The sequence below is a fragment of the Rhipicephalus sanguineus genome, chromosome 4, assembly GCF_013339695.2.
Source record: "Rhipicephalus sanguineus isolate Rsan-2018 chromosome 4, BIME_Rsan_1.4, whole genome shotgun sequence".
NCBI lineage: Eukaryota > Metazoa > Arthropoda > Arachnida > Ixodida > Ixodidae > Rhipicephalus > Rhipicephalus sanguineus.
In genome coordinates this window covers 43,453,533-43,465,640 of record NC_051179.1, presented here as the reverse complement: position 1 = coordinate 43,465,640, position 12,108 = coordinate 43,453,533, and the positions used below count along the sequence as shown (strand labels likewise).

At 46.5% G+C, this 12,108-nt stretch overlaps 1 protein-coding gene across 1 annotated transcript; it reads right to left on the bottom strand.

The window, feature by feature from the left end:
- Positions 1-1,545: 1,545 nt before the first annotated feature.
- Positions 1,546-11,914, bottom strand: LOC119389859 (gamma-aminobutyric acid receptor-associated protein). Its single transcript, XM_037657262.2, has 3 exons — positions 11,681-11,914; positions 8,235-8,432; positions 1,546-1,800 (listed from the first exon to the last, which is right to left on the bottom strand). Exons 1-3 carry the CDS (start codon positions 11,768-11,770, stop codon positions 1,735-1,737), a joined length of 354 nt encoding a protein of 117 aa, XP_037513190.1. The 5' UTR covers positions 11,771-11,914; the 3' UTR covers positions 1,546-1,734.
- Positions 11,915-12,108: the final 194 nt, after the last annotated feature.

Genomic DNA, 12,108 nt, shown 5'->3' with positions numbered 1-12,108 from the left:
AATAAAAAGATGCTAGATGGTTCTTGATTGTATCATGGATGACTCTGGAGTTTTTTTAACACCATCCAGGCTACAACCGCCTGAAAATAAATGCGTAACAGCAGACAATGTAGATGCCACATGTTTGCGTTTCTTTTCATCCCCACTGTACATCTACAGGAACTCCAAACATCTAGATTGAACAAAATCAATATGGCTGCATTGAACTGTGCAGCTTGCAAATGACAAGCAACCAAAATTGCAGTATTCCAAGTACAATAGGTCCTGCAGTGTACTGCTGCATCTTTACAGTGCCTTTACATTGCAACATGCGACATAATTTAATAGTTTGTGAAGTGGTACAAACAGCATCAGGGCCATGAAAGTAAAGAGAAATGAAAGTTAATTTTCCTGGCTTATTTTCACTCCAAAAAGAAAGCTCTCTCTGCCCAAATTTTGGAAGAGCAAGAACCACCATTAACATTTCTCATGCCTGCGTCTTAGCGGCACACACAACTTGAGTAAAGCAACGTACGTACACGCAAATGGTGGCGTTTCCAAACTACAGAAGTTGTCGACAATGTTTGCAACTCTACTTGTTGCAAAAGTTGCATTTGTTGGAGGATATTGCAAGTGATGTAGCTAATTATGTTGGCCCTACTTGGCTTGTGCAAATGTCATTCACTCATGGCAGAGGAAACGTGGATTTGTAGTACCTAAACCTGTATATTTTGGCTGTTACTGAATATTGAAAGGAACTGACAATCGCATTTCTCGAGCCACATAAATTTTTGTTGCTAACCAATGACAAATAGGTTATTTTTATTTTCCTGTATCTCGGAACTACAGCAAGATTCCTTAGAGTAGCATGCAAGTGTTGAAGTCTTGCTGCTCGCTCAAAGATCACACAAGTTACACATGCAGAAATACCCAAGCAAAATAATTGGAGGAGGAGTCGCTCCCACCGCAGCATAACTACAGTGCATTGCACGTGTAACGTAATGGTTGTGGGCTTGGTCCCCACCCTTTTCATTTCTCCTTTACCTTGCAATTACGCTGTAAATAAAAGGTGCAAATAATGTCACCTATGCTATTCTTTGCATCTGTTGCACAATATTTAAAGCCTAAAAACTGCAGAAACTATTATTGTTCCTTTAGACATTCCAAATTTCAAATGTTAGCGAATCTGCTTTTCCAGAAACAAGCAAGCACACATTTGTGAGGTCTTTATTACTTTATTTTGAGTATATCATACAGAATTTACAGTGCAAAAGAGAAGAAACGAGAAGAAAAGCATCGGGTCACAATCCAGCAAAATAAATAACTGCATGCTCTGGTGTTTTTCCTTGCCACGCTAGGCGCAGACAGCAAGTGCGACAGTGAGAATACAAAGGAAAAAAAAAAAAAGAAACCTCAATCTAAGACAGTAATGTACTCCACTGGGATGCTTTGGCAAACGAGACAGCTCTACTGTCCTCGAGTGGGAGACAACGGGGTCAAACTTTTTTTTTTTTTTTCGTCGCTGGCAAAAAAGGGTGAAAGGAAGAAAGACAACAAATTCTAAAAAAAAAAAAAAAAACAAATCTGCAGCTCAATGGGGCACAAAATACACAAAGTGCATATGTCAAAAACGATCTCTGCGCACAAAAACCGCTGTGACTTAGGTTCTTGGCATCCACCTTCAACTTTCTTCCTGCCATTCCTTTTTATTATATATAAAAGAATTTTGTTAAAAATAAAACAGCTCTCGGGGTCTCAGACACCATAGACGTCTTCATCACTATACGCTATGTATAGGAAGAAGTCCTCCTCGTGGTGTTCCTGCAACGATAAGAAACGTTTTACATGTAAGTGAACTTTGAGCAAAAATATTGCTAGATAGGTATCAGCAATGTTCATAGCAAAAATTTTAAGTTTTTTTTTTATCAAAAGGTAAAGTAGATATATACACCTGTGGGTTTTTGTGCATGCACATACTATATAAAAAATTATGTACATTAAGCACAATTTTTTTTTGAAGAGTATGCGTGTGTGATGTATACTGTACATAAGACGCTGTAGAAGAAGTAACACTGACAGTCATGGCACTCTTCGGCCACATTTGGCCCTTGCGCCAATAAACATATCAAATTTAAGGGGGTGGGTGGGGGTGGGGAGTAGTGACACCACACAACCCCAACCTTGTTTGAACCGCTAGAAGGCTGGTGATATTGAGATTGTTCCAGCGTGCCATTCATTAACAGACAGGTTTTATCAGCCCTATGCACGCTCGTGTATTTATTCGTAATTTGAAATCATTACAGTGAAACCTCGGTGATACGATCACAGCTCATACGAATTTCGGGGTGATACGAATTTTTCGTTGGTCCGGGCCAAGGCCCATTGGCCTGCATTGTAATGGAGTACGCTTGTTGCGAATAGATTTTCATCCAGTGACGTTTGATACGAACGTACGCTACCGCTGAGGTACGAAGAGGTGCTGTCCGCGCTGTCGCGGAAGACGCGCCAAGCGCGTGCGAGCGCGGGAACACAAGCGTGGGCATGCGCGCCGCACCGCCAAATCGTCAGAATCCCGGTGTAAGAAAAACACTTTTCTTACGGTCACAATAGACCTTCACAAACGCGTCACGGCCTCCGAGATTGTGTGCGCGAATCTTTGAGGCTCTTATACGCCTTCGTGTGCCTTAGCGTTCAGATTACAGAGGACATTAGCGCCATGCTTTTTTTTTTCTAACGCGTCAACGCGGGCTGCTGTCGTTGTACTGTGTTTACACGTGCCTGCCTCGTGCATCAGACATCCTATGAAAGGTGGACGAGGACCGAAAGAAGGCGAGGACGTTCTTGGCGAAGGAGTCAGGCCTCACAACGTCAACATATGCGCGACCGTTGAGGTCGCACTTGTGCGGGCACGGCCGTAAATCTTCCAAAAAACATCCCCAACACCTCCGCAATAACAAAATCACACACAGGACCGTGGTTCTGTAATTTTGTAGCCTTGATCCATCGCGTCAAAGTGCTTCTTACGTTACTTTCGCTGCACAGCTACCGTGTCATGCAAAAAAAAGCATACTAAAATTTGGAAGGGGCTACTGCTGTCGCGGGTCACAACGCACCTGGTTCATTAAATCAATACGCGTGTACAGGCCGTATATTTACGAGTGCTGGTATGACTGCTGACATCTGAAAACCTAACTGACTATCATTCAGGATTCTTCCTGACCTTGCTGCGGCCCTGAAAAACAATAAATGAAAATACAGTCGACGTCCGATTTCCCGGACCCTCAAGGGACCGCGAAAACGTCCGGAAAATCGGGCAGTCTGGAAAAACGAATGCACGTGAAAACGCACATTTTTGGTAGGTATTTTTCGCTGACGGAGAGGGTCACAGCCGGAGTACAAGATTCCCATAGCAATTCAGCCAATGCATTGTTTAGGTGGCTCTGAAAAGAGCCGTTTATAAAAAAAAAAAAAAAATACGACGTGGCCGGCACTACCTCATAGGTCAGCACTTCGGCGCAAAGAAGTCGCTTATTTTCTTTTGCACGGTCCGCTTGCCCGCGATTATGTCTGCCTCAATTTCAGTCAACGTCATGTTGCCGCTGTACACCAATGACAGTGTCATCAGTGCTCGCGTCAACTCCGTGTTCGTTGGCTGTGTAGGAGCTGGCTCTTCGGTGTCGGAGTCATCGGAATCCTCCGTAACTTGATGAATGATTTCGTCATCGGTCAACTCCGCACATAGCTCGAGGTCTTTGTCAGCGTCGGCGAAGCCCTCAAGGGTTATCCCGGCTGGAATTAACACGCCGCCAGCGCGCAGATCGTCGAAGGCAACGTCCGCGGATGCAGTTCGTCATCGTGAGCCTACGAGGTGGCTTTGTGCGCTTCGAAGGTGCGGACGAAGACGAAGGAGCAGTCGGTGCCATTGCTGTAAACGGCGAATCCGCTCGACGAAAAGCGCAGCACGAAACAGCTAGGAACTCGGTGGATGCTGAAAGTCGGGAAACGTGATCACTGAAGGTAGCGCGCAGCAGCAAACGATCAACCGCAGACACGACCGCAGAGCTGGCACAGCTGACGAAACAACACGTGAACGAACACAGTGAGGTTTGGCTTGGCTAAGCTACGGCCGCTACGGCTGGCAACGGATTGACATGTGCGGTTTCGAGGTTACAGCAGCCGCGGCGCGGTGTGGCGTTGCTGCTGGCTGATGCGAGTATGGTGGGTTCAAGGATATGAAAATGAAAACAACCAACCAAAATGGCGGCGTCGGTGGTGACTTTGGGTCGGCGGTTAACAGTAAAAAGTCCGGGAAATCGGATGGCGAAGGCTATAAGCGTCCGGAATTTCGGACTCTTTAATACATTGACTCTACGGGGAACTTGACGGTGCCACAGATGAGTCTGGGAAATCAGGCATGTCTGGAATTTCGGGCGTCCGGGAAATCGGATGTCGACTGTATACGCAATTTTTGCATGCTAATTATGCGACGATTCACTCTTTTTAGTTTTTGACTTGAGAGCAGTAATTTTCCTTGCTTTCTGGTGATACGAATTTCGGATGGTACGAATATTTTTGGTGGTCCCGTGAAATTCGTATCACCGAGGTTTCACTGTATATCGAGTTCAATCACTACTACGCTTCCAGTAAATGTTGTACATCCCTCCCCCCGTGAAAGTACTCCTGAAAGCGATCGAGGAAAATGACACCTGTTCCACCAACTTTGTCACCGGTGGATGCATACGCGCACTCAGCCACGATCTAGCCGACGGATAGAACCGCGGAGCTGAGAACGGCACCATCTACAGAAATGTAATCAACGCACGCAATTTTTTTGGCACCAACAGTTGTAGGCGTGAAAGAACTAAGCACACGCAACACGACCAGCGTGACGAGTTCTAACACGACCCCCCCCCCCCCTACAAACAACGATGGTGAGGCCACGCGATGGCGGAAACAAACGCCTATCTCGACGGGTTTACTTTCGTGAGCATTAAAGGGACACTAAAGGCAAATAATAAGTCAACAATGATTGTTGAAACAGCGGTCCAGAAACCTCGTAGCGCTACTTTTGTGTCAAGGAAGTGCTTATTTTGAAATAATATCACGTTTTAGTGGTCCGCATTGCGTTATCGCACTTCAAATCACCCGCCTGATAGCAGTCTTCCTCACGTCATTGTCACCGTGCCCAACGTTGCCCGCCTTTACTGCGTGGCGACGTGCACCATTCGGGCATCCGGCAACATCACATGCACGCGGCATTTTGTCGAACTTTCTGTCAGAGCGACTTTCACGAGCGCGCAAAACACACATGACAGTACGCGATACCGAAACTACGCCTGAGACGCAACCGTGTGAGCAAAGCAGGGCGCCGGGCGAAGCGCAGTTCGGCGAAAATGGAACCTTTGAACCACGCGCGCCGTTCCCCACGGCGCGCTCATCCCACTCGTGTCCCACTCGTGGCGCTCATCGTGCGATACATTTAGCTTAATTTCTCGGTAAGTAGGGCACTGCTGTTGATAACATTGCCGTTTTAGACGTTGTCATACACTGAACTTTCACTCTGACATAAATTGTTATTTGCCTTCAGTGTCCCTTTAAAAACAAGTAACCAATTAAGTTATAGACGCCATTTTTGCAATACGATCGCGAAGGCTATGCTTTTGTCTGCGGCAACCAAAAGTACGTTATGCGCTTTGCTTGTGCCACTCATGCGGCTAAGCTTACAGCCAAGCCAGGCCAAGCTGCATGAAAAGTCAGCATGGCTGCTCTCTTGTATGGTCGCTCGGAGCACACTTCACGACCTATCACACGGGAATGGTCCCGCAGTTGCGACGTAACAGCGGGGTTCCCAATACATTAGATCCTATTGGAGCTATGCAGGGACTGGCGGAAACCAACGTAACAGCCGGGAAAGCGCAGCAGTGAGCAACTTAACAGAGGCAGTCTACTGTATTTTTATTGTGTGCGGTGAAGCCATGCTTTAGGATGTTTTGGTGCAGTGTTCAATGCTACCTTTTGGTATCATTTTTTTAGGGGCGAAGCTCCTTATGCCGTGGGTCTGTCCATCTTCCGTTTGTAGGTTTGTTTGCAGTAGCCACCTCTAGTTCGTGAGAAGCGCGCGTTCTGGGGTGCGGTAGAAGAAGAAGACGTTGACGAGTGAGACTCGTGCGTGTTCGCCTGTGTGGCATTCTTTCTTCTTTACTGCACGCGTTCTGGTATGCAGTAGAAGAAGACATTGACGAGCGACACTCTCGTGCGTGTTCGCCTGTGTGGCGTTCTCTCCTCTTTACTACGTCTCGTGTTTTCAACGACACCCGAAGACAACATTTCAGAATTAACGCGCCATGAGGCTCCCTCTTGGCATGCTTTCTCTTTAGCTCGGAGTCGCCAGATGGAAGACAAGGCTGCGGAACGGAGGGCACGGAAGGCGGCGGCAGCGCGCGCTCGCAGACAGAATCCTGAGGTGAGAGCTCGCGAGGCCGAAGCTGCACGTCGATGTCGCGAAGCAGGTTCCGCCGTTCGAGCCCGCGAAGCCTAAGCTGCTCGACAAGCTGCACGGCTGCGGCGAGAAGACCCCGCCGTTCGAGCCCGCGAAGCCGAAGCTGCACGGCTGCGGCACGAATCGGGTCTTCAAAATGCGAAGGACCGTGAAGCGGCGAGAAAACGTGCGTACCCGCACGCAGAGCCCGAGGCTGTGCGAGCACGTGAAGTGGCTGCAAAACGCATCAGGCGGGCTCTGCCCGAAGGCGCCGACGCGCGCTTCCAGTGGGACTTCCTTGATAACAGTTGCGGCTATAGTTGTGGTGTGTGCGACAGACTGCGGTTCTCAAACAATCTAGTCACAATATCTTCCATCAACAAGGACCGCGCTCGCGCCAATGCCATCACCGTGCTGCAGCGAGAGTTCGCTTCGCCCCACTCATCATCATTCACCACGTGGATATGCTCAGATTTTTTTCTGTGCTGCTATTTAGCATAATTTGCTAAAATACATATGGCTCAATAGCAAATTTATTCCTCTTCTCAACTATATTTATTGTACTGCTGTGTTTGAAAAATTTGTAGAGGGAAAAAATATAACCGTGTAATCTGATGGAATAATGCAGTTTTCACTGGCCAGACAAAAAAAAATTTGTAACTCATGTGCTTTCTGAGCTAGATCATCCAAACTTTCATCTAATACAGAAAGCTGTTGAGCAAATATTTTGTATATCTCACATTCTTTTTTTGTTTTTTTCATGTTGGGGGCATAACATTAAAGACATTCTATGCAATGTTCAATAAATCTGGTTTTTCATAAATATCCTTGCATATTATACCTTACCATGAATTTTCAAAGTAATACCATTAAAAAGTAAAATCACTTGGCTTCATATTCATCTATATTATTCATAACAAAAAGTAATTACTAAAACATACAAAATGTGGCCAATTTTCCCACGGTCACGATAACAAACTGTATAAGATGAACTGAACAGATGAACTGAACAGATGAACAGTTATAAATTGGTGCTTTCCTGTGGAGTTATTGTTTTTACTGGCTTTTGCCATTTAGTTTTTTTTTCCCCCTTCTGGTACGTGCTTTGTCATCCAACTATAGTTGGATACAGCTTAAGTCTGGAGAGGCCCTGCCCAGACGAGCGAAGCGCTGCAGTTGATCGCCTCTGCAACTAAACAAATAGTCCCGCTGATGCACTTAACAATGTTCTCCAACAGCGGAGTCACCGGCCGTTTGGCTCATGACATCAGTCTGGAGAGTGCGCCCCCCACTGGTGCGGGCTTCTGTGTATCTGCCTTTGAGGAGAAAATGCCACGGACTTCTAAAGTTGTATCTGACTATAGATAAGGAATGGCACTGGCGTTGCAGTCATAGTACACTTTACAAGCGCTGCGCGAGATAGGAAGGGCAGCGGGAGGGGACTTCAAAAATAAGCAAGAGGGAAATGGAGGCCATGCGCAAAATCACCGCTGTTTACAGCACAGGAGGACACTTGTCAGAAGTACTGTGTCAGTTCATGCATGTTTGTTGTGCATGAGAACTGTAACAATGTGTTTGAAGCCCTCCACTATGACGACTTTGTTTTAAAACCTAAGAACGGTCAGTTGCCACAAGGCACAAGTGTGGACACAAGAGATCTGTCTCTTTATGCTGCAATGAGGACATTCAAATTTCCTCTATACTGGGCCATCACCGTTCGTACACAAGTAACAACAAACATTCGAGAGGGTTCAACCTGCACGCTTGCTCGACCCACCTGATAAAGGGAGCCCATGGTGGCACTAGTGGGGGGAATGACATTGTTGACAATGAAGAAGAGCGCATCCTCCGGCCGCAGGTGGATCCGCTTGCGGATCAGGAAGTAGAACTGGCCCACGGTCAGGTCCGAGGGAACCAGGTACTTCTTCTTGTCCAGGTCGCCAATGCGGGCCTTGGGAGCCTTCTCCACTATCACCTGCGCACCAACCATCAAGAGCATGTTGCAGCAAATAAGCGACTGCACAGAACACTAAAGGCGATGACAACAGCCTTGCTCAGGAAGTGTGGGTTCGAATCACATCACTAGCCTTGCAAAGAAGAGAAGAGAATTGTGTTGCAACACGCTGTGTTTATGTATGTGTATAGTGTACACACACATACTACATTTGGCAGTCCCAGGAGTGGTGAAGTGTTCGCTCACAGAAAGGAAAAAAAAAAAGATTTCGTTGGCATAGGAAGAGCAGCAGCTTACAAAAAAGCATGCATGCTTACAATATAATAAATCACAAGAATGACAATTTCAGCATCAGTTCTGACAGTCCTACACTGAATATACCTTAAGGCACGCAGCCCGATTGTCACAATCTTTCCAAACGACAGTCTGAACGACACTCACGATGAAATTCACTTTCTAAAAATTACACTAAGTTTGCCAGTTTCCCATGTCGTCGAGACATTTAGTGTCTAGCCAAATACACAACCACAGCAGACTAAAGTTTCTGTTTATAGGCTGTCTTGTGCAGCATAAGAACCACAGAGGTAATAAAGAACAGTGGGGCAAGGGAAACAATAGAGGACACAAGTTAAAATATAGCGCTTCCATGTCTTATCCTTCATCCTGACTTCATTCCAAGCCTTGCTGTTAAATTTTTTACCCATGCCAAAATACCAAAGAAAATAGTCATGTTTTGTGAAGTGTGGCTCTTGGCTGCAGGTTGCCATGTTTGCAAACTTTTGACCGTTGCAAGCGTGTCTCGTGTCCTGATGGTGGTGGTAAGCTAGAGCCTCATTACGTGGCAGTCTTACCAGACTGAATATTTTCTTTGAATAGTTTGCGAATAATGTACTGTCGCGCTCAATATAACTTGCAACACTGGAGCGAGTGGCTGCACGAGCTTAGAGCTGGTGCGCAGCTTCCAGTCGCCCTTACTCTAAACAACCGACCGCTTTTCTCACTTGGGAATGATCCCGAATGAGATTACCATTTAGTTGGGAAAAAGAAAGGGCAAGGAGAGGCCATGTGCAAGGTTGGAGCCCATGTGGCCACGTGCTTTAGTGTTGCAAGTCATATTGAGCGCAACAGCACAGCCATCTCATTAGCGAATAGTTTTCTGAACCCTGGTTCCTGCAAAGCTATGAAGTTTCCACCATTACTACTGCACACCTTGTCATGGTTTACAAAAACCACAAAGGGTGCATGAGGAATAATCAGTCTGCTTGCAAATTTAGCTGCTTCAGAGTACATGGTTAATAAGGCAGGCATCAGAATTTCGTGTTGTCGGCAATGATGTCTGGGGGAAAAAAAAAAGCTCTCTTCCTTAGCTGAATGGTCATGGTAAATGGTGGACTATTGTACAGCACATTGCAATTAGAAGGCTCTGCATCTATAAATAGCACCTAACAACACCCACTGCCAAGTGGTGTGTTGAGCGTACTTGTTGCAAATTATCGTGTTTAGCCACAAAAGCCTAACTGTCCAAGCAACACAGTGTGCTGTCTAATGTTACGTGAATGGGATGAAACACCGCACTTTTGCTTCAATCAAATATTTTTTTACCATGTACAGTAAATAATGCAAGTTTCAGGATTTTTCAACAGTGCCTACTTAATTCGAAGAGTGAATCAAATAGCTCAATATATACTTTCATTCATTATACTGAATTGCCGAATACTTGCATGCCCTTAGTAAAAAACCAAGCACTCTTATTAACCACTAGCACATACTTGTGCAAATACACAACAGTGATAAGCTAGATCAGGTTAACCTAGTGAAACGTTTCTTTGAAACATTCTTATAAATTTGAGCAAACATCACAACGTTCGTACCAGTGCTTCATGGTAATAGCAAGGTTGCTATAAAGTGTTTTACTGTATCTGTGCCCTTTTGGAGCTGAAAAGGTAATCTTCGCGCTTGAGTGTTTACGTTTCCTAGGCTGCGTGACAGGCCACCAAAAGTGACACTACAAAACCTGTGGAGACATGATAGTGACGTCACAGCAAGCTGGTGCGCGTTATGTACGGCTTTTCCATTGTTTCTGTCCCTCTCTCTCTCTCAACTTTTTCAAACCTCATCTCGTGGCTACACTGCAAATGCTCAGTCACGCGACTATTCGTGCGCGACGTTTCAGCACTTACTGTGACGTCAATCGACTGAAGTCACCGGGCTGTAATCCAATAATTCTTAGAAAACCGAAACCACGACGCGAAACCATAATGAAATATTCTGCTGCTCGCGAAAATATCTCCGCAATATGCAGGAACTGAATAAACGTCGAAATCTGGGTGACTGTGCATCTTCGCCGTGAGCGAGATGCACAGATTTCTGCATTGTGGCAATCGCAAAATGACGCGCCCCTTTGCAGTGAGACAAAGAGCTTACCCTAACCGACTTATTATGAAATCGCTTAACGCCAGAAGCAGAGTCCCTCCAGTCACGCCATCAACAGATGCAAACAGCGCAGTGATACAGTCTTCAGACAGCGCTTAGTCTCCCGAGCGTGCTTGAATCTTACACTGCTGTGTTAACAAAGTTGACGCGTGCTGCCGTCAAAACGTAGCTTAACGTTTTATTGCGATGAATGAACTGTCAACTACGGAAGCTCTGACACGTTCTTGCGTCATCGCGTAAAAAATATCGCACAGTCAAACACCTCTGATCGCCGGAAGGGTATCAAAAAGAGCCAAATACAGCGAGTCATCCTGAAAAGTGTCAGAAACGCAGCGTTCGTGAAACTCGAAAGTTGCTCCCCCGAAAAAACAAAAGCGCGTGTGACGACACCTGCAGGAATTCTCGAGGATTGGGAAGTTGCGCAACGTTGCTAAATTGATCGCGTTGCTAGTCGTCGTGCTCACGACAGCCTCTTAATAACCATCACTACCGACTCCCGATGTGGTAGCCAGCGTAAGGCCCGCAAGCATCCATCTGCACAAGCGCGACCAGCTGACGCGATGAGTCACCGCGGTGTGCTCACGAGCACCCCCAGCAACTCGGATAGCGTTTGCCTTTGCACGAAGCGCGCTATGCTTCCGCTAACGTCCGCGCGATAACGCTCAACCGCTACCACGTCGCCGCTTTAGTCAAGACTCGCGATCGGCACCGATCCAATGCACGGTATGACATAAGGCGGCTGTCCTACATAGGCCTAAACACAAACACAGAGAAAGAGGGCCCTCCTTGTATTACTGCAAGGTCACTGCGCACTAGCGACGTCTCCGTCTACTCACGGGGACTCGGTCAGGGTACTTCCTGCGAATCTTGTCACCCTCGCTCCTCCGCTTCTCGAAGGGGTGCTCCTCCTTGTAGAGAAACTTCATGGTGCCTCAGTACAAGCGAAACACGACGAGAGAGCGTTAATTGTGCGCGCACCGAGCTACGACTCCGAGCTGCCGAGCGGGAGTCGAAAATGGCGACGACTGTTTGTAAATAGTCCCCGTTCCATCGGCCGCCGCCGCGCGCTCGCGCGAGACAGAAAGTAGTTCGCCACTTCACAGCACACCTTTGCAGCAAATTTTGAGTCTATACGAGTGGTATTTGTAAGTGCGACATTGAAAAGTTTCGTCGTTTTATTAAATCCTGGCACAAGCTGAGTGTTATGAAACTGACGTAAACGCGATGTTATGACGAGTAGCTATGCGCGTAGGAATATAAGCAA